Here is a 27,719-nt window from a genome sequence, read left to right on the forward strand (position 1 = left end):
GTGAGTGGTGAGTGCTTATGATGTGCAAATTAATCATTTCTTTTATTCAAGGATAGCAATTCTAAAATAAGTATGGTTGTCATCAATATTTATATTATTTTTATGCAGATTTGTAATGGCAAGATTGTGAAGTACATGTTGTCAAACTGACAATTAACTCATTCAAATTTAAAGAGTTGTTAAATTCATTGTTTATAAAAAGTTTCAGATATGAGATACAAATGAGCTAATTCACTTCCACAATAATAAAATATTATAAAAAATTATTGCATGAATATTTATTTTGGCAAAAAAGGCTCTTGTTTTTCATAAGAATTCTTCAATATTCATATACAATTTTCACTGACTTTTGTTTATAATTTGAATTTTCTGATTTGCAGCATATATTCTGAATGTATATATTCTTCTTATATGTATATATTCTGACATTTATAACAATAAATTTATATCTTTTTTAACAAAATATATGTAAAAATTTAATATTCTGATAGTTAATAAAAGAAAATTTTTCCATATTTGCTTTTCGATGGAAATAAAAGCATACCACAGAATAAGTATTTTTTACTTTTATTCCGCTTTGAGGGAAAAAAATTATCTCAAACACTACTGAATATGTAGACAGCTAATACATATTTAAATATTGACACCAAAAACAATCTTAGTATTTTTTTTTAAATATAATATATTGTGGAAGTTTAAAACCTATTTGTTTAAAAATAAATGCTGAAAGTCTAATAACAATCTTAAAGAGAAGTTTGTAATATATGCTATAAACTTCATGCAAACAATTATATGGGATTGCCAGAGATATCATTGCAATTTAAATAACCTTTGGAAATTGAAATATTTTGTGTAAATGAAAATTATTTACTAATATGAAAGTCATAATACTTGTAAGCAAGATTTTATACACTACATTTTCTCCTCTTTTATTATATTAAAAATACAGGATACTACAATTTTTGTTAAATTCATTGTTTAGAAGAAACTTCAATGAACTCCTCACTTGCGAAATCAGTTTGCAGCAGTTTGTTATTTCTATCGTTTATGTATATACTCTATAATTATATAAAAAAATGTTTAAATATTTCCATAAGTAAATGAACTAATTTAAGGTTAATATGCATTTTTTTCAAAAATTTAATTCAGATAGACCTTTTGTAAAAGTTTAATTCATTGGAAAACTATTCAAAGCACAGCTAATATGCATATTCTCAATTCAAAAGAGAGCAAATGCTCAAATGTTTTATTACATAATAATAGAGTGGAAATTTAAAATATACTTGGTTAATAATGTATAGTCAGAGAAACAATCCTACGAAAAGCTATAATATCATGTAAGCAAATCGGTGAGATTATCACTAGGCAATATCACCTTCGTTTTCTCGTTTGATCCTTGTACACATCTGGGAAAGAAACAAAATAACAACAAAAACACGAAACAGCGCCACCCATCAGCTGATAATCATGTGATATATATAGACCAATGAAGATCCATTTCCGGTTGAAAATGGCAGAAAAAGCTGAATGTCGTAACCTTGATGCTTAGTCGTGAAATTACCGTTCGTGAATACCAATGATCATTGGTTGATGATTTATCGTTGATCATGGGTTGAACGATCCGATGTTTAGCAACCGGTTTGGTGAATACGGCCGCTTGTCTTCTTTCCTGGAGCTTCTTTGAATTTACAATTTATAGCATTACGGCCGTATTCACCAAACCGGTTGTTAAACAATGGATCGTTCAATCATTGGTATACACAAATGTTAGTTTTACGCTCAGCATCCAGCCAACAGGTGCCGCTGATGTAGCCAGCTTTTCCTGCGGTTTCGTCCCGGTAGTGGATCTTCATTGGCCGAAGTATGTCACATGATTATCACCTGAAATTTGGCGCCTCAAAATATTATTGTTATTATTATATGCTTGTTATTTTTATCATTCATCGATTCTGTTTACAAGAAATCAAATTTCCATTTACAATTAATTAATTACACTAATGTCTAGTGACAATCTCATAGAAATGCTTGTATGATATCAACTCGGCTTTTTTTTGGGAATGTTTCTCTGACTTGATTTATGTAGCAGGTAGGCTGTAAAATTTCGCAGCATTTTGTTTTTTATATTAATATCAAAAGTTTTCTAAAGAAATTAAATTTTTATCTGATAATTTAATTTTTGAAAGAAATGTATTTTATTAATTTAAAGTAATCTATGCCCTTTGTTTGAGAAAATCCAAATAAGAAGTCGCAACTGTAAAAAATATAATTTAAAATCAGCCAAAACTGTGTATGAAAATGGGAGAATTTTTATGAAAACCAATATCTATTTAAACAAAGCAAATAATGTAATGTCAATTTTAAATAATATTATACTGCTGTACTTTACTGTGCAAGAGATGAGAGTTTATTAGTATCATACTAAAACTTCTGTGAAATTTTGAAATTTGTTTGAATGAGTAAAAGTTGTTAACTTGAAAATACATAGTTCTGATAAATTTGAATAAGAGTGATATTAACTATGGTTATTTTAGAGTTGATATCTTTATATCAAATATATGCATGATTCATGAATAGTAAACAACCAGATCTTTTAGAAAATGCTGTACAAAGAAAAAAAAAAGATTAATTTTTATTTCATGAAACTTAATTTTCCTAATACCAATATAAAAATTTCTATATAAGGCCTTTTTTTCACTTGACTCCTTGTTGAAGGTATTTGTTGTTTTGGATTGAAAGGAATAAAAATGTACTCCATTATAACTAAGCAATGAGTTAGGATAATTATTGTAAAACTAAACAGAAAATGAGATATATTGTGATTGCTTGAAACATTTCTATAACAAATTTCTTTATTCAATCTTTAATATATGAATGCAAAATAACATAGTTATTATATATATATATATATATATATATATATATATATATATATATATATATATATATATATATATATATATATATATATATATATATATTAAACTTCCTATAACATAGCTGTTAACATTAAAACCTTCTGTTTCATAGCATTATCAAAACAGTGATATTTCATATTATAGTCTGTGTAATTTCTGTAGGCGTTTCAAGGGTACTCGTTTTCCCTACTCTTCATTCTTTCTCTTTCTCCGTTGCCATGGTTTCAACGAAGGGTTTTTTTTCCCCCACGCCAGTACGTTTTGGGAGTACCTTACCTTCGGAATACCTTAACAGTTCTAAAAAAAAAAAAAAAAAAAAAAAAAAAAAAAGAATGACAGTGTCATCTGCCTCAGCGTTGTGAAACAGATAACCAGTAACGAGGTATAAAATGTGATCTTGAACCGCCTACAGAAAATACACAGACTATAGTTCATTCGCAAGATCTATGTTTTTCATGAATTTATAATAAATTTTACATCTTCCAAACTATTAAGTAAACTGATTCTGTTGGTTTTATCAACAAATTCCTAGAATATTTAGAAAATATTTTAGTTTAAAATGTTTTGTGCACTTAACAATGCAATAGAAACTTGCATTTAAAATATCGAGGGAAAAGAAAACTTGTTTGTAAATTAAACCAACTTTAATGACAGTAAATTATTTTGACGAAAACTATCTCAAAATTTTTCTCTTGTCAGTATTCTAATATCATTTTCATTTATTTCTGTCAAATCAAGACATTTTATTTCATATGACTTTGCACAAATAAAACAATTATACTGTCGTGTACTCGCCTATGATACACGATAATAACAATAAACTATAACATTTATTTCTACGACAAGACAAGTTATTCTATATACATATTAAATTTAAATGACTGCATTTCCGAAAGAAAATAGTTCAGAATCTTTTCAGCTTCTGATTACAACGTTTTTCAGTTTTTCAAGTTTTTAATTCCAAGTTTTTAAATTCCAATACAGAGCTGAGTTAGTACTCGCTTCGTCAAAGATCGCGGATTCACGCGATACTCCCACTTTTTTGGTTTTTCTTTTCAGGAAAACTCAAAATGTTCTATAGTCCAAACAGCTCACAGGTCCAGTCGTTTGGGAACTTGAATCTTACGACCGAAACGGGTTTTCATGGTATTTAGATTTGGTAGAGAAGTTTTGTCCGATTCTGGTAGCTTCTCAAGATGTTCAACAAATTGCTATTGTACTGCTTCTTCTTTCTCATCTTCAATTTCAGATGCTATCTTCTCTAGTAGATTCTGTTCTGAAAGCATTTGACCTCAAGTGCGAAGAGATGCTGTTCAGGTCTAGAGATGCATAATCCACGATTTTTTGAATAACAAATAATATTGCTATTGTTATTTTTAAATATGCGTTCCAAATATCTGTTATTTCAATCATATTATTAATTAAAAATTATTACTTAATATTAAATATAAAATTTATTAATTGTAATTAATACCTAATTTACTAATTTAATTAACGTGTGATTGAATTAATTTATCTGTTTCAGCTTACTTCTTAAATTTTATTTTTTTTCTCAAAACTATTTATTTAATTTATTTATTAGAGTGAACCATTTTCTGGAAAAGATGAGTTAAAAATATATGTCATTTCTTTAAAATGTTTACTTTAGTCCTATATTCTACCAATAGATGGCGCCAGCAGTAAACAGAGTACATGTAATCAAAGTCAATCATGTCACGAGCAATAAAAAATGATCTGTATGGAATAGTGCATCATCAAATACGAATATCGGTGACTTCGCACTTTCCGGTGAAATTACCGCTGCGATAAATTTTTGTGATATGCAATTCAATGATACGATACGATAATTCCAATAACCGGTCCGTTCACTTTTCATCCAATCACAGATTTCTTTCGAGAGCTTCCATTGGACAGATCGTATCGTCACCGCTCCGGCAAATTTCAGTGATATCGTATCGATTGTTAGTTTCTATCGTGATCCAAAACTTGTAATCGAAATATCATCAGTAAGATCGTATGAAGGATTTGAATCACACCCCTCTTTGAAAAGTATTGATCACTTGTATTTGTGACTTTTTGATATTGGTTACGTAATAACCGCTCTGAAAATATTCGTCATCCCTATTCAGGTCTCAGAAATTCGCCGTTCTTCGTTTTTACGTTCACAAGGCGAATTGAGCCGTCCTTACCAGGGAATATTTCTGCTATTTTCCCCTTCGTAATTCAGGCATGCTCTGCATAGAACTTTCTTCAGAAGGTCTTTTACTAGGGCAATAAGGCGCTCCCACCATTCTCCCCACCATGGAGCTGATGGTGGTATAAATTTCCAAATGATTTCCTTCTTTTTCCCTTCTTCTACTACTTGTTGCCAGTTAATACAATGAAATGGTCTACTTGTTTCAACAAAGTTTGTTCCATGATCCGAGTATATTACTGAAGATCGTCCACGTCGTGCAATAAAACGCCTCAACGCTAGTATGAAATTTTCCGTTGACAGCGAGGAAAGAAGTTCAAGGTGGATCGTTAAGTTCTTTAAAAGCGAGACTCTAACTCGAGACTGAACAAAGCTAACAAACACTTCATCACGAAACTCTACTCTTAGGAAAATACAAGTGGCATACGCTTTAGCACTTGCATCACAAAAGACATGAAGACTGACGATTTCTTCTTCACCTTGACTCAGTTTCATCCACCGAGGTATTTTGACCTCTGAAAGATTCTTTATACCCTTCAGCCAGTTCCAAAATCGTTTCGATAGACCTTCTGGTAGGGCATCATCCCATTTAAGTCCAAGATTCCAGGATTCTTGAAGCATAAACTTTGGAATGAGGGTTACGGGAGAAGATATACTCTGAGCCAAAGAAAGCAGACCTTTTTAAGTAAGAACCAGGTTTTCATCTTTCGGACAGTTTATGATGCAAGACAGAGTATCTTGTTTTAGGTTCCGGTTTAGGCCCAATAAGGGTGCAATTTTGTGTTTGTCGGGTTGATCGATAATTTGAAGTGAAGCATTTGATTGCCAGACTCGTAGATTGAATTTTCCTAAAAACACCAATGCTTGCGATTCAACTATAAATTTATCTGCTTCATCTATATTCTTCAAACTGCAAACACAATTATCCACATAAAATGAGTTCTTCAAAATTTCCGCAGTATTCAAGAATTCTTCAGGGGCTTTTTCCAGATGGTAATTCAAAGTTACCGCTAAAAGTAATGGACTGCAGGTGACACCAAACACAACTCTACGATGTCTGTAGATTTTCATTCCCTTGTCTTTGGTTTTCGATAAAAATCGCAGATAATCCTTGTCCCTCTCTCTGATTCCGATCTGAAGAAATGCCTGCTCAATGTCTGATGTTATTCCAACAGGAAATTTCCAGAAACGATTCAGAAGGGAAGGAACAAGTTCAATTAAATTAGGACCGCTTTCTAAGCAGGCATTCAATGTGGGTATACCCTTTATATGTGCGGATGTATCGAAAACTAGCCTCACTTTCGTAGTAATGCTGTTCTCTTTAAATACAGGCCTGTGCGGGAGATAGTATACATTTAACTCTTTTTTATGTTCGATTTCTTCAATGACACCGTCAGCAATCCATTTTTTGAAGAGATCTGCATATACTCCAACCTTCTGGGATTCTACAAGTTTTTTATAAACAGAAGAATGTCGTTTCTCGGCCATTTGTCTGTTGTCAGGGAGCCGTGATGATTCTAGCACCCAAGGTAAGGCGACTTCGTACCTCCCTTCCTCATTAATCGTCAGAATGTTTCGAAAATAATCTAAAGTACCTTGATACATTTCAGTCTTCTTCAGCAGGATCAATAATTCCAATGGCTTCTAACTTCCATAAGTTACTTATATTACAATCTTTTATAAGTAAGTTTGTCACTGTCATGCTTATAGAGTCTGAACTGCTTGGTGCTCTTCCCATAAGTGTCCAGCCAAGCAAAGTATCAATTGCAGTTAATCCACAAGTTAAATTGCGGATTTTTCGAGTCATCCATTTTCCTGCTATGTCAGTACCAATAAATAAATGGATTGTGGATGAAGAACAAGATGGTAACCATTCTTGATCCGTTAGATTAATTCTATTATCCTCTAGTTCCTTTGACCAGAATCAGTTGGTATCTGACAAATTTCGGCACATATTTTCTCTTGATCAAATGCGTTAAAAGGGCAATGATAATTTCTTTTTAAATCACTTACAAAAATCTTGTATTCTGAATGTTTCTGAGGATTTTGCACTTCTCCAAACAAAGTATGAATAAGAGTTGTTTCTTTTAATGCAAGATACTTCATTTTCTTAGCAGCTTCTTTCGTAATATAAGATTTCTGACTTCCAGTGTCTTTGAGGGCCCTTACAGCATAATCCTGTGTTTCTCCCCAAAGAACCACGAACAGGGTTTGTAGAAACACTTGTAGAACAAGTGGGATTGGCCAATGTATTGAACTGTCCAAAATTGGTTGAATTGTCCACTGCTTCTTGAGAGTTAGAAGACTCAACCGTCTTTCTATCAGGGCATATCACAGCATGATGCCTTTGACCACAGCTCCCACAATTCACTTGGACCCTGCATAGCTTTGACACATGACCGTTACTTAGACATCTGAAACAGCAACCTCTTTTTTTCAATCGTTTCATTTTCTCATTTAAATTCAAATTTCGAAAAACATGACATTCTTTGGATTCATGATTATTCTTGTCACAAAATACACACTTCAAAACAGATTTTTGGTTTCCTGTAAAAAGTCCCGCAGCTGTCGGCAAGTCTCTTTTAATCTTGATATTTTTGTTATTTTCTTTCAAAGAGAAGCCTTGCATGGCAAGAGCTATCCTGTCCTCATTTTCAACTTCGTTCTTCAAAAATTTCATCAAACTTTCCAATCGAGATTCTTTAGCATCATCTTTTCCATCCAACTCTCAATCATTTCTCCTCCAGGCTCTTAAAATTTCTTCACTTAAACAAGATTCAACCAGGGGGAGTAACATGACCGCATACTTCGATGTGGTAACTCCAAGAGTTTCTAATGATCTCAGCTGGGTTTCAAGACGGTCATAAACAGTTGATAATCTAACATGTTTCTCTTTAAAATTAAACGCGAGTGTCAATTTTAACAATTCTCTAACGTAATATTGAACCAACAAATCATCTCTGCCGAATCTAGATTTCAGACAATCAATCGCTTTGCAATAATTTCCGGAGGTAGGAGAAAAACTTTCAACTAATTCCCTCGCTCTGGAATTCGGGAGAGTTGCTTGGACTAAGTATTGAAACTTGTCGGTTTCGTCGATATCGTTGTCTTCATCTATTTTTTGGAATTGTCCCCCAAACGGCAGCCAATCTTTAATTTCCCCGCCAAATTTCTTCAGTTCCAAACGAGGCAGCTTGAATTTCCGCTTTTCACGCCCAACTGAAGATAATGTATCAGCGTTAACAGCGGGATTAGTTTTTCGATCTACTAATAAACTCATCTTTTTAAAATTGAGTGAATACTCGTCTGCTGAACGAGATTCCTTTTCAATATCGTCTTCCTTTATGTCTCTAGACATCAATAAAAGATTCAAAATATCTTCATTTAATTGCAAAAGTTCATTATTTTTCTCGCCAAGCAACTGGAAGGTTGCCAAACAATCTAAATCTTCTGCAATGTTTACTTCCATTTTCGCTGACTCATCTATACTCTGTTCCACCTTAACTTGGCAGTAGTGTATATTCTAGGCATGCCGAATCACAATCGTTGTCAGGGGAACTGGGTTACTTTAAAGTACTAGAAAGTACTAGTAAAGTTACTAGAAATGCGATCGCTGGCGAAACTTTATCTCACAAATTTTTCACCAAATTGTAAATATTTATTAATTTTATTATATTAGCATTTTAAATCAGAGAATTAATTTTTCCTTTTTTTTTCATTATTTTGTTCAATATTATTGATACATTATTTTAATAAATCATTAAAGTTATTTCATTTCGTTCCATCGTTTTTCAACATTCTGTAAAGCGTAGTTCGGCTAATGTTTTTCGAAAAGATATCTGTATCATCGTTCACATCTTTTAAAATTTTATCTAATGTTGGGATCTCATTTCTATGGAAAAATGAATGGATTTTTCGTCAAATACAGGATAACGTAAAATCCTCGTATTTTACAAGACTTGAATGTTTACCTACTGTGCCTGGTCGCTTCTTTCCAGGGGTACTTAAAGGACTGAATGCCTTTATTTCTTTTTTCAAAGGAAAAACTGTTCATTTCGTTCACCTGTACGATGCGAAACTTTATCGACGATTTCATTGATAAAATCTTAAGAATTTTCTTCTCAAAGTCAAGAATAAACATTTAATATGTTTCTGCGTGCTACACTTTTTGTTGGTTTCACTTGTCTTGAAGGTACTTATAGCGTAGTCGGTGATAATACTTTTTCAGACATTTTAGAAGTGAATAGAAATGACGAATTGAATAAATATTCAACAATCAAAACTAATAACTACTAATGTGATTAACAGTATCAAAAATATCAGCTGGTAAAAAAGCGAGAATAAAAAAGTACGAGTAATGATAATAACGGTTGCGAAGCGAATGAGGCAAAGTTGGCGGAAACGTACAAGAAAAGCGCGCCAAATATTTGACCTTAAAGACCGGTTCTAGCAAAAGTGGAATTCATTATGTCATTCTTTTGGTTTTATTCGTTCGCTTTATTTACAAAATACTTAACAGATAAGCACTTCTAACTTGAGAAAAATTTTAAATACATACTGATAAAAAAAGGATTTCTGTAATTTATGATATTATTTAATAAATTTCTGCATATTTTAGCTATTTTAAAGTCAAAATTGATAGGGAACTCTTGAAGCTCTCCCAATGCGGAGCATCACATTTTCTGCCTTTTACAATACTGCCAAGTTAGGGTGAAATAGAGTATAATATGTTATGGTTTGCATGCTTTCCTTAATGGTAAGTTCAATATTTGACTGAAAAAAGACAAACCTTATGCCAAATTTGCATATTTTTGAGAGCAAATGTGGCTGCACTCATTACTTGATAGAATTTGTCCATGTGTGTTTTGCATACACAGTATGACTTGATAAATATCAATATTGTTTTGATAATTATACATTTTATAATATTATTATGTATACTTGAGTTTTTTTATATGGTTCCCTGAAAATTTTGATACCTGTACATTTTTAAAATGTTCATTCATTTCCTGCTGAAAATTTCTTAAAGAATATGCTTCTTCAAATTCTCATATTTTGTTCTTTATAAACACTAAGTTATAAAGCATTGATTCTAAATTGTTAAATAGGTTATTTTATTTTTACTGATACAATTTGTTATACTGAATACTGATTTGTGCATTTGTTTAGTTGTACTTTAAATTAAAATTATTTTTAAGAAAATTTTTGGTTTGTTGTATAAAAATTCTGAAGAATATGATTGACTTTTTTTGACACTCACTTAATATTTGTCAGTCTAAAATAAATATAATATAAGGAAACAAAAAAAAATATATTTTTTTCACTTAAAATAGATTAGTGCAGTCTTTAATAAAAAAAAAAAAATCTCTAGATGAGGATGTTAAATGTGAGCTGTATGAAAGTACACAATGATAAAGTTTCTAATTTTTACTTCCCATGTATTTTAAATATAATATTTCTTTTGAAAATCACATATCTGGTTTCATTTATTTAAGTTTGAATTCATTTATATATATGCAGTAACAAAACTTATAATCTGCTTATTTGCATCCTATTAATTAGTATTATTGGAATAATTACACTTATGAAGGTATAGTTTAAATCTAAAGCTTTATATTAAGATTATATATATATATATATATATATATATATATATATATTTGCCCGAAGGAGGATGTAGATAATAGAGAGACTGTATTGATGGAAGCTTTTAAGGAATTGAAGGCTTTATTCTTAATATATAAGGAAGGCTTTATAAGGAATATTTTATCAGGAATAAGTCTTTATTATTAATATATAAGGATGAAGATAATAGAGAGACTGTATTGATGGAAGCTTTTAAGGAATTGAAGGCTTTATTCGTAATATATAAGGAAGGCTTTATAAGGAATATTTTATCAGGAATAAGTCTTTATTATTAATATATAAGGATGAAGATAATAGAGAGACTGTATTGATGGAAGCTTTTAAGGAATTGAAGGCTTTATTATTAATATATAAGGAAGGCTTTATAAGGAATATTTTATCAGGAATAAGTCTTTATTATTAATATATAAGGATGAAGATAATAGAGAGACTGTATTGATGGAAGCTTTTAAGGAATTGAAGGCTTTATTCGTAATATATAAGGAAGGCTTTATAAGGAATATTTTATCAGGAATAAGTCTTTATTATTAATATATAAGGATGAAGATAATAGAGAGACTGTATTGATGGAAGCTTTTAAGGAATTGAAGGCTTTATTCGTAATATATAAGGAAGGCTTTATAAGGAATATTTTATCAGGAATAAGTCTTTATTATTAATATATAAGGATGAAGATAATAGAGAGACTGTATTGATGGAAGCTTTTAAGGAATTGAAGGCTTTATTATTAATATATAAGGAAGGCTTTATAAGGAATATTTTATCAGAAATAAGTCTTTATTAAGATTCAGCGATTAATGTTCATCTATGTTACTATATATTCTTTTAACATTACCTTTGAAATTTTGAGGCTGCTGGCAATCATGTATGCTGTTAATGCTCTAGATGTTAGCACATTAAGAAATATTTAATTTTGTTTCTCTGAAATATAAAATTACATATCTAAATATTAAATTATTATGCAGTTTTAGTTCATCTTAAGCAATTACAGAAAAAGTTGTAAAAACAAGGAATAATCCTGCTCCTGTGTTATGAAGTATAGAGAAAGTTTTGTAATCATCAACGAATTTTAATCCAAATAATCCTGTGGATTAAAATCCAAATAATCCTGTGGATTAAAATCCAAATTTTAATCGAAATAATTCTGTGGATTAAAATCCACATTTTAATCCAACAAAATAATCCTGCTCCTGTGTTATGAAGTATAGAGAAAGTTTCGTAATCATCAACAAATTTTGATGAAGAGAATTTTATGAATCTTCATGGTTTAGACCTCCTCAAATTAAAAAAAAAGAACTCGAGTATACTGATTTTTGATATAACACAAGATCAAATATGCTGATAATAATACCAAAATATAATGGCATGGAAAAAAATCTTTATAAAACAGGATATAAATTTTATTTCTTTGACTTTGATATATAAAATAAGAAGTGAGCATTAATTCACTTAGATGTTATTCTAAAATTTTAACCAGGTCATCATGATCAATAGTGATATATATTTTAGATTAAGGATTCCTAACAATTTAAACGCTTTATTGCTTTTTTTTTTCATTTAAAAAATTTTTAAGTATGTCAAATATAATTTTTTAGGAAAAGAATCAGTGAATATAAATTGTTAACATGATATGAAATTAAAGTATAGAAACTGAATAAATACAAATTAATGAAGATGGTTATCTATTTAATAGCTCCATTAAAATATTGTAAAAAAATGATCTCCATTGAATTATTTTTGAGATAATACAGGCTGACTAATTAAATTATTTATGATAACGATAAGTTTTCTTGAAAAAGATGCTTAATTTTATAGATATTCTTATAACATTACCTTTGAAATTTTAAAGATGCTGGTAATCTTGTACGCTGGTCAATGTTATACATGTTAGTACATTAAGAAATATTTAATTTTTGCACTATAATGTATGTGGTTATAAAAAAAAACAATATTTAATTTTGTTTCTCTAAAATTTAAAAAAAATACTTATCACTTTATTCAATATTGTATAAAAATTATCTGCATTAAATTATTTTTAAAATAATGCAGGCTTACTAATTAAATTATTTTTGTTAATGAATTTTCTTTAAAAAGATGCTAAATTTTGAAAAAAATATGACAGTTTTTAAACTATTTTAAATGAGTTATAAAGAGAATAATTATGATCCTGATATGATATGAAATTCAGCAATAATTGTTTAAGAATATTTAGGATTTCTTTCACTTTGCTTATGTAAAAAAAAACATCTTTTTATTTCTGATTATAAAATATTAATAATTACTAGCATTATTGTCAAAATTTTGCAACTTAAAATTCTTAAGTAAAGAAATATATTTTCCACTGAAGCAATATTAAATTAACCTCTCAAAATGTATCAAAGATAATTCCGGATCATTGCTTTAAAAAAATCTTCGAAACTATGCTAAAAGTAATAAAAAAATTTTTAAAAACCACTATTTAAATTATAAAATTTTTGAAAAAAAATTTTTTTTTAATCAAAAAAGTGTGTTTTTTAAAAAAATTCTGGAATAATAGAAAATTTAAATATCAAATGCTGTATTTATTTGCTCAATAACTGTCTTGCTAATTTAGAATATACTTGTACCATTTTATTTCCCAATACACTTAAAATATCACTGAGCTTTATTTTCCTTTGTGGTACAATACACATAAGTTTATTATTCAAAAACCGATGACATTAAATCATATAACTACATAATCAACACAATTTCTAAATAATACATAATAAACGTATAATTTCTAATAAATATATAATTGAAAAATAGTTAATTTTGCTTTTATATTAAAATTTTCCACTCTTCATTGTGACTATCATTCCTAAGAAGGTTTGCTGTATTAATATTAAATGCTGAATTTGTTATGATTTTTTTAAACTTTTACTGTTTAAAAAAATGGTAAAACATAATATTAGAACCCAGTTTCTTGCTAAGAACGTCGTAATTTGCCAATCTTCATAAATGTCCACCAATTTGGATGGCAAACAGAAGTGGTTATTAGGGATGCAATAAAAAATTGCCACGATTATATTTGGCGAGAAATGGCCTTAGTATAATTCAACTTTAGTAACTGGATATTATTCTTAAATATAAGCCAAAATTTGATGTATATATATTATATATAACTGAGATATATGGAGACAATGGACTCTTAATACCTAATATGGCTGTCATAATGAGCGATATTTCGGTTAGATGCACTAAAGAGTCGTCTTACAATTGCAAACAAAGATACATTTAGTCTGATTATCCAACTTTTCAATCAGTTTGTAAAGATTAAGTGTTCATGTTTATATCATTGTAATGGCTTCAAGAGCAGTTTTCGGCTCCTCGCGCATCAGAAATTGCCACTCATCAGATTCGAGAACCGTCTCCAAATTATCTCTCAAAAAATTTATCGCATGCGTCTTCAGATCTTCATCGCTGTAAGTACCAGACAGAAATAAAATTTGGCAGACGTTCTCAACACTGAGTTTAGACATTAACAGATCACTACAGGCATCACCAAGTTCTGGCAATTCATACTTAACTGCTGCAGTGTATAATTCACACAGATGATCAGCATCGCATTCTGGAATAATTCCACTGTTCACGAACTTAACGAGACTCCTCACGACAGATATCTCGACGTCTGCTATGACAAGAGAATTCTCGTGCTTTTCTGGTTGTAAATTTTGAAGCATCTTTTTGAAAACTGGCGATTTTGCACTGAGGACGCTTTTATTGACCGCTTCACTTTCATATCCAACACAAAGATCTATCTTTTCTTTTGACGACGGCAAAGATAAATCTGCCAAGTCGGTCGCCAATCTTTTCAAGTAGTCTAAAGGTGTTGAGACTTCTCTCTCTGAAATTTGCTGTTGGTGAATCACGAGAGGGGAATCATCATATATGCGGCAAATGATTACCAATACATCATTTGGCAAACATTTTAGATCTTTTAATTCTTCAACATACTCGCTGATTACCACTGGATGTGTTTGAGCCTCTATTAAAGCTCTGGCGATCTCGTCTGGCATCTTAACATAATCGTAGTCCACTTTCTCATGCGTATAAGAGCCAGTTTTGCATAGGAGAATTTTTCCCTTGTTGTCACAAACTGTTACATGGCATGTCAGCGATCTTTTCTCAGCAGAATGCACGAAGAATGTAACCTGGAATGTTTTCGGGTCCATCTCGCAGTAGAGAAAGCACTCTGGGAAAGGGCTGAACTCATCGCTTTTCAAGACTAAATCCAATAAAGAAAAATTTTCTATCTCCCATTTAAATACGTAGGAGTTACTGCAAACGCGAGTCTTCACATATTTTCTCACTGGTCCTAATGAACATTTACTAGCCTTATACTCCGCCATTATAAAATCGACTTGTGTTTTGAATTATGAAATATATAAAGATGAGCTTATAAACATCAATCAACAATACACAGTGAAATATAAGATAAGAAAAAGCAGAGACAAGTGTTTCTTTTAAAGACATAATGCGACGATAAAGTTGTAATATTGATTATACACAATCGCAGGAAAAAGGAGTCGCAGCTAATTGATAACTATTACTTCCTTTTCCCATTGTTTTACTTAGATTATCAGTCATATTTATCAAATCTTTTGTTATCAAGATACTTTTCTAACAGCTTCGGAATAATAATGATTAATTCATCACATAGTTTGTTAAGTTTCGTTCTAAATGCACGTAATACAATACTTCATGTAATTAATTAAATATTGTAATTATTGTATTTCTAATTCCTTTATACACAAATTCCTTTACATTATATTTGATTTCTGCATTTCATCGAAATTAACTTTCAAATTTCGTTAGAAATGGTATTATATAATAGTAATTAAACATAATAAATAAGCTTCTTTTTTTTCATTTTTTGAGCTTAGATATTTATAATCTTAATTTAGATAATCAGTTTAAATATCATAAAAGTAAATGAAAATGCTTATTGATATTATTTTAAAGAACTGAATTGATTAAAATAACTTAAATTAACATTCCTTGATTCAGCATGGATATTTTTCGGTAAAGCGTTATTAAAATAATACATTTTTTTTTCCTTGAATTGCAACCTATAAATAATAATAATAAAAATAAGAAATAATAATTATAGGAAACTTTAAATGTAATTTTAATTCAGTTAAAATATAATTAATAATATTAATTTTTGTTCACAGTATGATTATACAGTATTCTCTCAGTATACAGTATTGTGTATACACAGGTTATGTATTTTTCACATTATGCTCAATAATTATGCATATATAGATTGAGTTTTTATATATTATTTTTAAGCCTTATAGTGCATTTGAATGAAAATACCATTGAAAAATATATACCCGACTTGCATTAGATCAGTCGAACACGAATTCGGCTATAAATTGAAGAAAAATCCTGTATTATTTAGTCTATTAACCCTTTATTTATCGAATTACTTTAACATCATTAATTAATTTTTGGTAAGAATAAATGCAAGTAGAAGAATTTTTTTAATTAATTAAAATAATTAAATTGATTAAAAAAGACTTTTAATGTTATTTTCCAGATGATATCTACTGCTTTTTATTGGAAAAACATTCTTCGTGTTCTTTTAAAGACTGTTCGAAAAAATATTCATATTATGTAGATATCAGCCAGATTGAAACTGTACTTTAAAATAGCATTGGTAAATAAATTGTTAATTTGCTAGTTATATATATAAAAAAATTACATAATTTTACACATTACTATATGCAGATAAATAACTCTATTACAAGACATTCATTAAATAATTTTCTAAATATCATTAAAACTAAACTTACATTTGATACATTTTTGAACTATACATTAAGTTTGCATAAATACACGTTGGAACGATATGTTAGATACTGTTTTACAGGTTGCTATTGGATTAAACCTGACTTTTTAAGTGTCTTGAAGCAGACTTTCACAATTTCAGCGGCTAATTTTGTCTGGTTAGCCACAAAAGATGACCAGGCATCCGCATCCACAATGGCTTCAAAATTGGCACTGATGAAGTTTATTAACTGGGATTTTAACTCTTTGTCGTTGCAATCATCAGCCCATGTAAATATCACACTCACATTGTCCACTGTAACTCTGAGCAATAAAAGTTTGGCGCAAATGCTCCGCAAGTCCATCGCTTCATACTTGTTTGCAGTAAAGTAAAGGTCGAGAAGGTCTTGCAAACTGAAGTTTTTTTCATTCACTTCCAAGTTCCCCGAGTATAAGAACTCCACCAAAGTTTTGAGCGACTTACTTGAAACATTAGTAATTTCTATGGAATTATGCTCATTTTCCTTCGTGTCGTGCTGAAACATTTTTTTGAAAACTGGAGATCTAGCAGAAAGGATGGATTTGTTCACTCGAATTTCATCACTCCCGGCGATCAATGTAACGTCAGTGTTCAGAGAGTTTTGGTACATACACTTCAAATCCGCTGATAGTTTTATCCAACTTTGACATACAAGTTTGTCACTAGGTTTGAAAGATCGTTTTTCTGAGACAGGTGGTATGGTTATTGTCATACGACAGTCAAGAATCAGTATATCCTTTGGAAGAGTGATCTGGTCATTAGTGATGTATTCTCCAATTGTTTTGCATGTGGCTTCATTAGAGTCAGAGAATGTAACTAACCAATTAGTTAACACCTTTCCTTTGTAATCGGTAGCTGATATGTTGAATTCCAATTTACTGGGGAAGACAGTTTCGTGGGACACGCCTTCAGTTTCAGTCGCAGAAGGTGCAATGGAAAAGGTATTATGGAAACCAGTAACAGGCAATGTCTTCTGTGTTGATTGTCCAGATTTAACGAAATACAAAGAGAATCCATTATCCTTTTTCACCAATTTCAATCTACACCATGCCGAACACAGGCGATAAATACCTGGGCTGAGCAGCTCCTTTACGTCTGGAAGACTTGAAAATTGATTTATGGTCCAAAGAAAATGCTTGGTATCCTTTGGGATTTTTGTCACAATGAAAAAGTCGATTTTATCAGAATCACTATACTGGTCTTCTTTTTTCTTATGCTCAGTTGGTTTTTGTTCAATGTCAATGTTCTTCTTCTCTCTGTCAATGTTGAATTCTTCTCTCATACAGTCATCTAATTCTTTTTTCTCGTGTCCAGGAAAAAACTCAACTCGGTCATGTTCACTAATTAATTCATTTGAAAAATCTTTTATCTTTTCTTGAGGCTCGATTGGTTGAGGCTCAAGTTCACACTTCCACTTTTCGCATCGACTGTCAAATCTAATTTCATTGTCCCATTCGTCAAAAGAGGATTTTCGACTCATAATTTAAGTTTCCTTTTCACTTTAGTGTAAAAATTATTTTTGTCTAAATGAAATTCAATGGAAATTATTCAATGAAGACTTAAATCAAACTTTAAATGGTAGAATCTGTAAAACTTGAATGAAACTCAGTCCAGATATTCTTTAGTATAAAATTTTTTGAATCCAAATTGTAGCGGAAAATACTTGCGACTGATGTATTACGAATAACTTATCTATCTCTTTCAAATTAAAGATTACTCTTTGATGTTTTTCTGAAAACTCTTCACAGGAAGAAGCGAATATGTGAGGGTAAATAGTGAAAAGAAATCGATTATCATTCAGTAAAACGATGTTCTAAACCTTTGAGCTTTAATATGAGCATATTTATGATAAGCAGTTTCAACAGCAAAGGTATTTTATCAATTATCTTTTTAAATGTTGATAAAGGTGAACTTTTCTATCTTGATACCGATCGATTTCGGAAACTATTAGTACAAAATTTTATATTATATGTAATTAAATTAGTCAGGTATAACACTAAACTAATTTCAAATTATTGCCTGCATTTATAGTAAAGTTTCTCACTACTGATGGTGGCATGTCTTGCGTCGCAATTTTCTGAAGTTTTATTGTACTAATTTTGGTGTTTGACACACTTTTAAAGAAAATAATAATAAAGCTTTTAATGTGCTGTGTCATCAATTTTAATGTATTAAAAACATAATAATATATGTCCAGGGAGGAGATTTTAAAATTATTGTCAATAATAAATAATTGAGTCAAGTATTTTATTTGTTTAATATCATTGAAAATGCCACAAACAACTTTTTATTTTCATCAGTTGGAAAACCGAAATATGAAGACTATTGAAGTGGAGTGACATCAAATTCCCATTTTCTTATTCTTTAATAAATAGCAGAATTTATCTATAGATTCTTGAATCATTATATATTAAGGATAATGTGAAAAAGGATAATGGATAATAATAATAATGGATATAGTACGGATACATGAAAAAGCACCAGGTTTCACTGTGATTTTGTTGAAAATGTTAGCTTCATATCAGAAATTGATATTGAGTTCTCTTACCATGTTCTTTTGCAATAAGACATTTGATTTTTAAAAAAAAATCCTAACTGTCACTTCAAATAATTTGCAGTAAAATACAGAAACCATCTTTAAAAAAGAATTCTTACAAAAGGATACATTCATACTCGCATTACGTTGTGATCAACGATGGAAAACATTTAAGGAACCTAATTTGAAAATAATAAATTCTGCAAGGAATACAGCCATTGAATCTTCGCTCTGGAAGAATGATTCATATGGGTTGCTACAGATTTAAAATCTTCAAAAGCAGGGTTTAAAAGCAAAGCAAGAAAACAATTTTGTTCTCACTTTATTATTGAAAGGAAAATAATTATCCCTTTCAATATTAAAGTGAGGACAAAAAATTGAAAGAATATTATTATTCCTTCACAGTTCAGTTTCCTTGGATGTAAATATTATGCAAATTGTGATCGTCCATTGCAGTTGATAGAATTTGGCATTTATTAAATTTATAATGAAGGAATATGAAATGTCATTACTTTCACCTCTTATTATAATTTACTGTAATAAGACTACCCTATTCAAATTATCACCTGGCAAGAAAAAGAGTTTTACAGATAGATCTGATGGATGCCAGATTAATGATTGTCGAGTTTGGCGATAAAATCGATTCCAGAAATCTAAGCAATAGATTCATTAGTACACGAGTTACTTTGAATTTTCTAGAACCTTCCTTATCTGGCAGGACTCTATAAAAAGCCAGTAATTATGTACTCGTCAGTTTGGTGTTGAGTCACTAGTGAGTCGATAATCAAATTTAATTTAAGCGATTAGTCATTTGAGAGTTGCAATCGTTCGAGTGGCGTGAATAGTCAAGTGAAGTCACTCTTCTGCTGAATTTGCTATTAATTTGCTGCTTGTAAATGCCTTTTACGTAAGTGTATGTGTACGCTTCGTCTGTGTTTTGTTGTCTATGTGTAAGTATTGAATAAAGTATTGAGTCTATTCGATTGTTTTACCTTACACTCAATGCACATGAATCTGATTTTCGAATTTTGAAATTTCTGTAACAATATGCTATTCCATCCAGAATTCGAGGCCATAATTTAAACCCTCTCTATAAAAAAATTCATGGTTGCCATGTAAATAATGTGTCAAAAGCCTTGTGCTAAGCTGTATTCCTCCATGTTAATTATATTTTATTTATTATAGAAAATAATTAAATGTTACCAAATATTTCAAAAACCAATTATTTCAAGCAAGATAAGACCAATATTATAGACATTGATAAAACGCATGCTGAATTGGCATGGATCAAATTTCGTCATGCTACAGGACATTATTGCAGTAAATGCAGTAATTTTGAAAAAAAAAATATTTGATGTAATAACTACTTGTCAATAATAAAGTCGACAGGATGATGATATTGTTTACTCTCATATCATCAAGATAAAAAATAAACGTAATAAAACTATCATTTTAATTTATTTACAAAATTGCATACAAAAATTAAAACAATGGATGACATGATATGTATATGTGAATGATCCAATTTTGAAGATTACATTGATTGTTGTTAATTAACCATGATAATTAATCGTTGCTTGTTGTTAATTAACCATGTTAATTAATCGTCAGTTGCTATATTCTTGTAGAGCGTCATGGTCTTGCCCAGACATCCAGATACCAGAATCGCCTCGTTTTGAGGATGGAATTGCACGGAAAGAACGGCATCTGTTAAAAAATATAGAATATAGAAAACTATATAAAAACTGTTCATTAATACATTAAAAGTCAAAAATACAAGGAACATAATTAGAATTCATTGAATTTTCCCTAGTTTGACTTTTTTATTAACATAATGATAAAGTATAATCTGTCACTCAAAATTGGTTTGTTTGCTGTCAGAATTAACAATTGAAATAATTTTTTTAAAATAGTTAAATAGCAACGATATAATTCGTATGCTCAGTGGTAAAGATGAATAATTTTTTTAAAGCCAGTAAAACATTTATTACAAAAACTAATTTCTAATGCATTATGTGCGAACTGTAATGCTTATTTTAAAGTTTATTGAAAAATTGTTTTATTTAAAGTTTATTATTATTCATTTTTAAAATTATTATCTTTGAATTTTTAAAATTTTTCATAATTGCATTTTATACTAATTTATCTTTTGCAATAACTTAAATATTAAATATAATAAAATATTTGCTGTGATTTTCTTTTTATGTATTTATTTGTTTTTAAAGCAAAATTTTGTGATAATTTGTCTGCAAATTAGAGAAGTTCCTCTATATATTACTATTTTAATAACGGCTACATAAAAAAAATTACACTAATATGACATTTCATGACATTTAAGATACAATAAATTGTTTCCGACTCGAGAGAAATCTACAAATCAATTCTACGAAGCAGCCGTTGATTGGCTGAAAATAATGAATTCCAAGTTTCATAATTCAGTCAGACTTGTTGAGATATTTTTGTTTAAATGTGTATTTTTTAAGAATGTAATCCAATGTTCCATTTTGCATAATGATGAAAAGGACCGAACGGACTATTCAAAAGTTTAAATTTCGCAATTTTTACACCAGTGCATTTAATCACTAGTGTAAAAACTTTTTAATAGCAGATATACTTTTAATTAACATTTAAAATATTTTACAATTGAAGATATATGACTAAAACGATTTAATAATCAGTTATGAATTTAGAAATCAGATTAGAGCAAACATTTTATACACAGCAATAAATTTCTAAACCAATTGTATTTCAGATCGAAATGCAAACATAATCTAATAACTAACAAAAAAGAATTAAAACAAGTACAAATGTCAGATTAGCATTAAGAATTTTAGAATAAATTGCACATAATAGATACAAGAAATATTTCAATTGTCCTATCTAAAACTATTCAATGTATCCTAACTCAAATATAAGTCTTTATTTAAGAGCCGTCTACCAATGTTCATAATGTTCTTTTGTTGTCTAGAGACTTTTTCTTATGTGTGCAAATAATGAATACCAGCATACCCGGAAGTACTTATGAGCATGAATACAGATAACCCAGAGTTATTTTTCTTTTCTTCCGTTCATCATTTTTTTTCCCTTTCATTGTGCATTTAGTGACACATTTCTTTTTTTTTTTTTTCTGTTCGTAGATCATCATGTGTTTCGGTCCGATTTTAATGATTAATTTTAAGTTGAATATTCGTAAGCATTATGTAGTTAGCTGATCGCGATTTTACAGATTTTTATACCAGATTTATATTTTTATTCACATTTCTTTTAATGCTGTATTATAGCAAAATTTAATGAGCTGAGGTCTGCTGATTCATAATATCCTCGCTTCAATTGAAAATTATTGCTAATATTTTCTTTCAACATTATTTTTATTTATTATTTGGGATGCATTTCCGCGGAAGCGTGGATTTCAGTGTTTTCGCAATCGAATTTTATCATCCTTAAGATCCTTGATTAATATATATATATATATATATATATATATATATATATATATATATATATATATATATATATATATATATATATATATATATATAAATCTGGTTTCTATTCTAATTAATTTTGATTTAGTCCATAAAGTCATTCTAAAATATTCTTATTTCCTGATCCGATTCCACTGTTTCTACTTTTTTTAATTCAAGAGAATCTATAAAATTCTTGAATCGGCTAAACGCCGACACATTCTCACGCTCCGCTTGAAGGGCTAGAAAAATGTCCAATAAGTACATTCTTTTTTATAAGATCCCTGTGTTTTCCTTACTTCTGATTAACATGCGTCAGAAATTCCTATCAGAATATTAATAATATATTAGCACTATGAAAAAAATATTTTCCCTATCAATATATCATGTTATATAAGACGAGGGATAATTTATTTAGCTCCCTTGCCGACTTTTGCTTTTGTGCCGCGCTGTGACGGACGTGTCTTTTTGTAAACTTCGCTTTTATTCCCTCCCGGAAGGCATGATTTATGTACAAGCAGAAGCGACGAGCACATCAACATAGAACGACACAAGAGCGAAAAGAGGAAAAGCTAATGAAATATTTATCCCCGTGATTTTACATTGGGAGATTTTGATAGGGATTTCTTTACATGTGTCGATTTAAGTAAGGGAATCTAGGAATTAATCTAGGCTAGACAATTTTTTATCCCTTCACACGGAGTGTGGGAATTTGTCGACTTCAGCAACTTTAGAAATTCGTGTGGAATTAATTAAACAAAAAAGGTGGAATGGAATCAGGAAATAAGAGAACATTTTAGAATTAAGTTTATATAGGCTGAATTAAGATAAAATTTTGGAAATTAATCAGAATTTAATTTAGATTTGAAAATATTGTTACACACAATTTTTTGCTGTATATATATATATATATATATATATATATATATATATATATATATATATATATATATATATATATATATATATATATATATATATATATATATATATATATATAAATTTCCCCTAGAAAGAATAAGAAAAAAATTACATGGAACTTCAAAAAATTGATGACAAACATCTCCTGTGTGAAAGAGAGAGTTCGATAGTGAGGTTCGGGAGAGACGTAAAACTAACTAACTGTGCGACCTTTTTCAGAAAAGGGGAGATAATTCGTAGATCAATACCACTGAAGTTCATGATAATAAAAATATCATCCTTTTACCTTCATGACCTTCCAGTACTTGAGCTATTTCTTCGCTTTTGGGATACCACAGATAAATACTTTGATCTTCGGATCCTGAAGCAATAAACTGAAACAGAAAGAAATGTTATTCCGAGATTAATCACAGCATATAATAAAACGCTTCTTTTAGCGGGACTCTTCAATCTATTTCCATTCTTGGTGCCCTTCTTGCAAAAAAGGAATCTCAAAGGCACTGTTTGCAAAACTCTAACAAGTATATTTTTGCAAAATAATTAATTTTAATATTAACATGGGGGAAATAAATAAAACCTTATAGATCTGTTAAAAATTTATTTAACAGATTTAAAAAAATATATTAATTAATCTCACAGATGAATGAATATGCTAATCATTCATATTCTTTCGAATCGCGTCATTAAATCGTAATATATATCCTCATTTCTTTTTGCTTCTGGATTTATTCCATATTGGCCAACCCCCAATTTACATAAAAAAGTATGCACGGTAAATAAATAAATGTAAATAGAAATATGTTCGTTCAGGATTCTGAGACTAGAACTTTTCGACGATTATACTTCGCTAAGGGGTGATATGTAAAACAACGCCTCTTAATTCCGTGAATAATTCGAGCTCATTTTATTGCTAAATAAATATCTACTTCTTTCATCTTTCCTCATACCCCTTTTTTGCCGAAATAAGCGCCTCTCAGAGCATGCGCTAAAAGTTTCCACATCCGAAAATGAACCGTAAATTATATTATCTCGTAGCTCCCCAATGAGGGTTCGAGACTCGTCTCTTTGGGAACCACTAGATTAGAGAATAACATAATTGATTTAACAAAGATTTAGGGTGGCAATTTATATGATTTTTAAAATTATTTTCTATTTTGTAATTTTGGGATAAAAAATTCTCATCTTCACTACCAGATGGCGTCATGAGTACGGGATCAAAATTTTATTTAGTCACCATTTAATAATTAATTGATTTAAGTTTTGTAAATACTATACTCATTGAGATTATAAAACTGAACATAATTTCTATCCTCTAATACATCAGAAAGCAAGTGAAAATTATATTGCAAAATACCATATTTGCAAACATGGCATAATCAAAATGAAATGAAACAGTTTTAAGAAGTGAAAATACTTAAGTGAATTAAATGGGAAATCCAAAACAATTCATTTCATAGAAACAAATGAAAACTAACATTCATGAAAAATGAAATTTGTTTTCAAATAAAAATATTTTCTACTTACAGAGTTTGCATGACTGATATGGCTAAAAACAGAATATGTCGCATTGAGATGCCCTTCATATTTTTTCACAACCTAAAAGGTTTTTAATAAAAATAAACCACATGCAAAAATAAATGCTTAAAAATAAAGCGCATCAATATGTCCAAAGGATAATTAACTTAACTCTTTTGACCCTAATGAACCTAATACGTTTCCGGAAATCATTTCCTATTTTGTAAATAAATTCTACTTTTATATGTGTTATTGTAGAAAGAACTGCTAAATTAATTATTGAATTATGGGACTTAAAACTTCAATCATGCAAATGTCTGGTTGAAAGGGTTAATCCTGACATAATGTATAACACTGCGTTTGACTGTTATTATCTTTCCTTTAGAAGAAGATGGAAGCTTAAGGGTGGAGCACACCCTTTTCCGAATATTTTCGAAATCAGTTATGGAAGCCTCGAATTCGCGGAATATTCTTTTTCCTCAGATTAAAATAATCAGCCGAAATTTATAAAATGGCTTCTAATTCATTTCTAATAATATTGGACCTACTTGTTTGCAAATTCTCAATGATTATTGCTTATGATAAAGTGACAACAATAAACTATGCATTTCAATCTTTTATGTAAAAAACGATGGCTATAGTGAAATACATAACTGTTTGGTTCGCAATGTGAGATTGTGTTTGTAATATTTTTTTAATATAATTACACTATTAATTCATAATTGATGTAATATTTGAAATCTTTATAAATTTAATTTAAAAACAAACAAATGGCACTAAATAAAATGCCTCCTTAAACAATGCATTTAAAGGTATTGAAAATTAATTTAAAAGCATGATAAAGTAAGAAAATACATTAGTACGAGTACATACCCTCCTTTTACTACAATCCCATAATTTGATTACACTGAAACAAAATGAATAAAAATCATAAATCCAAACTCGTTTTACATCAAAATATAAAATATTTAATAAAAAAAATATAAATTTGGATTAAGATTTAGATTTGTTTGAACTTTATGGCCGAAGTACCATGTAACTGCAAATTTGCTTATTTGGTCATATTGCAAATATGATCAAGTTTTTCGAATATTTGGGATCCTTCACTTTTGCATGTGCCTTTGTTTTATACTTTTCGTGAGAGGGTATCGAATGTTCTAGCACAAACACCAGAATTCAAACAATAATGGATATATCATCAAAATTTTCGAATAATCGGGATCGCTCATTTTTGTCGCCAAATGGTCGCCGGTACTGAGAGTCTTTGATTTTGACATCCATTCAACATCCGTTAAAGGCTATCTGTCAAATTACCTTCCTAAAAAATTATAACTATGGAACTGGCGATACGGAAAAGCTATATTACAGGTGCACAGTTTTCTGTGATAATTATCTATAACTAGAAAGAAGTTAGTGTTAAAAATGATTTGTTTTGATGATCTTGATTTTCGTTGAAGCAAACTGATCCAAAAGGGAGACAAAAAAAAATATCCAAGGTTACAGAATATATGATATTAAAGGGAAACTGAACTTTCACCTTTCCTATTTTCCGAATCATCTGAAAAAGCTGGGACAAAAGCAATCTAGATACCAAGAAATTCTTCGTGAATTTAAAGACGTTCATTGTAAATCAGCATACACATCTGCGAAAAATAAACAAGAAAGAAAACAACATTCTTTTAAGCGACTAAGGACGAGAAATGGATTGAATACTACATTTTGGTGTGCAAATAGTCCTGGTTCTGACGTCATAAACTATTTCAAACTACATTTAAACCAAATATTAATAAGCTGTAGGTTATGCTCACAAAATCATGGACTTAACTATGATTGTGATGTTAAGCTCACTTTGAGATTAAATCTCTTGAAATTCCATATAAGGATTTGTAACGTCTGAGAGAACTGGCGACAAAACATTAGAGCATAAATGCCAATTTTTAAAGCCAAATATGGCTGTGGAGGGGATTGAAAGTAAGGCCATGTTCCAAGAACTATTTACACTTACTAAATCAGTGATCTCAGATAAGAATAAAATACACATTGTTATAAATAATCCTAATGCTACAGAAAATCTCCAAAAATGCATAAATGTGTTGCACTGTGAAAAATATAACATTCTCAATAATAAATAACGATTATTTTACATGAAAACACGAATACACAGGTAATAAACATAGACAAAGCGTAATCAAGAATTTGCATTAAGCAACAACACACAAGCACAAACCTTTAATAAACAACCATAATAACAACTGTAATACACAACCGTAACCGGAGAGTAAATGCGCAAGAGAGAGACTTCGCTTAATTACTCACATTTCTCTACTCGTCTACTATTCTCAATTATTCAATACTGATTGACATCAGCTCTGTCTCTTGACTTTTTATAAATTCTGTGACAGGACAAATAAACTTCTAAAAAAGATATCGTACTCTTAAAATTGCTAAATTCCAGCTTTGTCTAGAAAATGCTAAAATTCCAGCATTGTCTGGAACTTTCGTTGTTGTCCCCAATATAGCTAACTGATCGCCAAGGTCGAAGATCACTGACTCGGCATCCATTCAATAGACGTATGCCCGTAAAAGTATATCTCTTCTAAAGGATTTACTACATAAGGAAACACTACTATAAATTCATAACAACATAAAGTCAGGCACTACTTGCTTTTACTATGTTACTTCAGCAGATTTTGAT

The 27,719-nt window shown here is 29.8% G+C and overlaps 3 protein-coding genes across 3 annotated transcripts in view; all 3 read right to left on the minus strand.

Moving 5' to 3' along the window:
* Positions 1–5,790: 5,790 nt before the first annotated feature.
* On the minus strand, positions 5,791–6,714 carry LOC129987651 (uncharacterized). The gene has a single exon (XM_056095609.1). It carries the CDS (start codon positions 6,712–6,714, stop codon positions 5,791–5,793), a length of 924 nt encoding a protein of 307 aa, XP_055951584.1.
* Positions 6,715–14,063: 7,349 nt separating this feature from the next.
* Positions 14,064–15,125, minus strand: LOC129987652 (speckle-type POZ protein-like). Its single transcript, XM_056095610.1, has one exon. It carries the CDS (start codon positions 15,123–15,125, stop codon positions 14,064–14,066), a length of 1,062 nt encoding a protein of 353 aa, XP_055951585.1.
* Positions 15,126–20,622: 5,497 nt separating this feature from the next.
* LOC129988562 (WD repeat-containing protein 5-like) overlaps positions 20,623–27,719 on the minus strand; it is a 30,821-nt gene continuing 23,724 nt past the window's right edge. The window contains exons 10-13 of the mRNA XM_056096814.1: positions 25,898–25,931; positions 25,034–25,105; positions 23,796–23,883; positions 20,623–20,831 (exon numbers count right to left, since the gene is read on the minus strand). Coding sequence (XP_055952789.1) covers positions 20,725–20,831; positions 23,796–23,883; positions 25,034–25,105; positions 25,898–25,931 — 301 coding nt within the window. The 3' untranslated portion in view covers positions 20,623–20,724. The remainder of the gene's footprint in view (positions 20,832–23,795; positions 23,884–25,033; positions 25,106–25,897; positions 25,932–27,719) is intronic.

This window comes from Argiope bruennichi, chromosome 10 (genome assembly GCF_947563725.1).
Source record: "Argiope bruennichi chromosome 10, qqArgBrue1.1, whole genome shotgun sequence".
Classification (NCBI taxonomy): domain Eukaryota; kingdom Metazoa; phylum Arthropoda; class Arachnida; order Araneae; family Araneidae; genus Argiope; species Argiope bruennichi.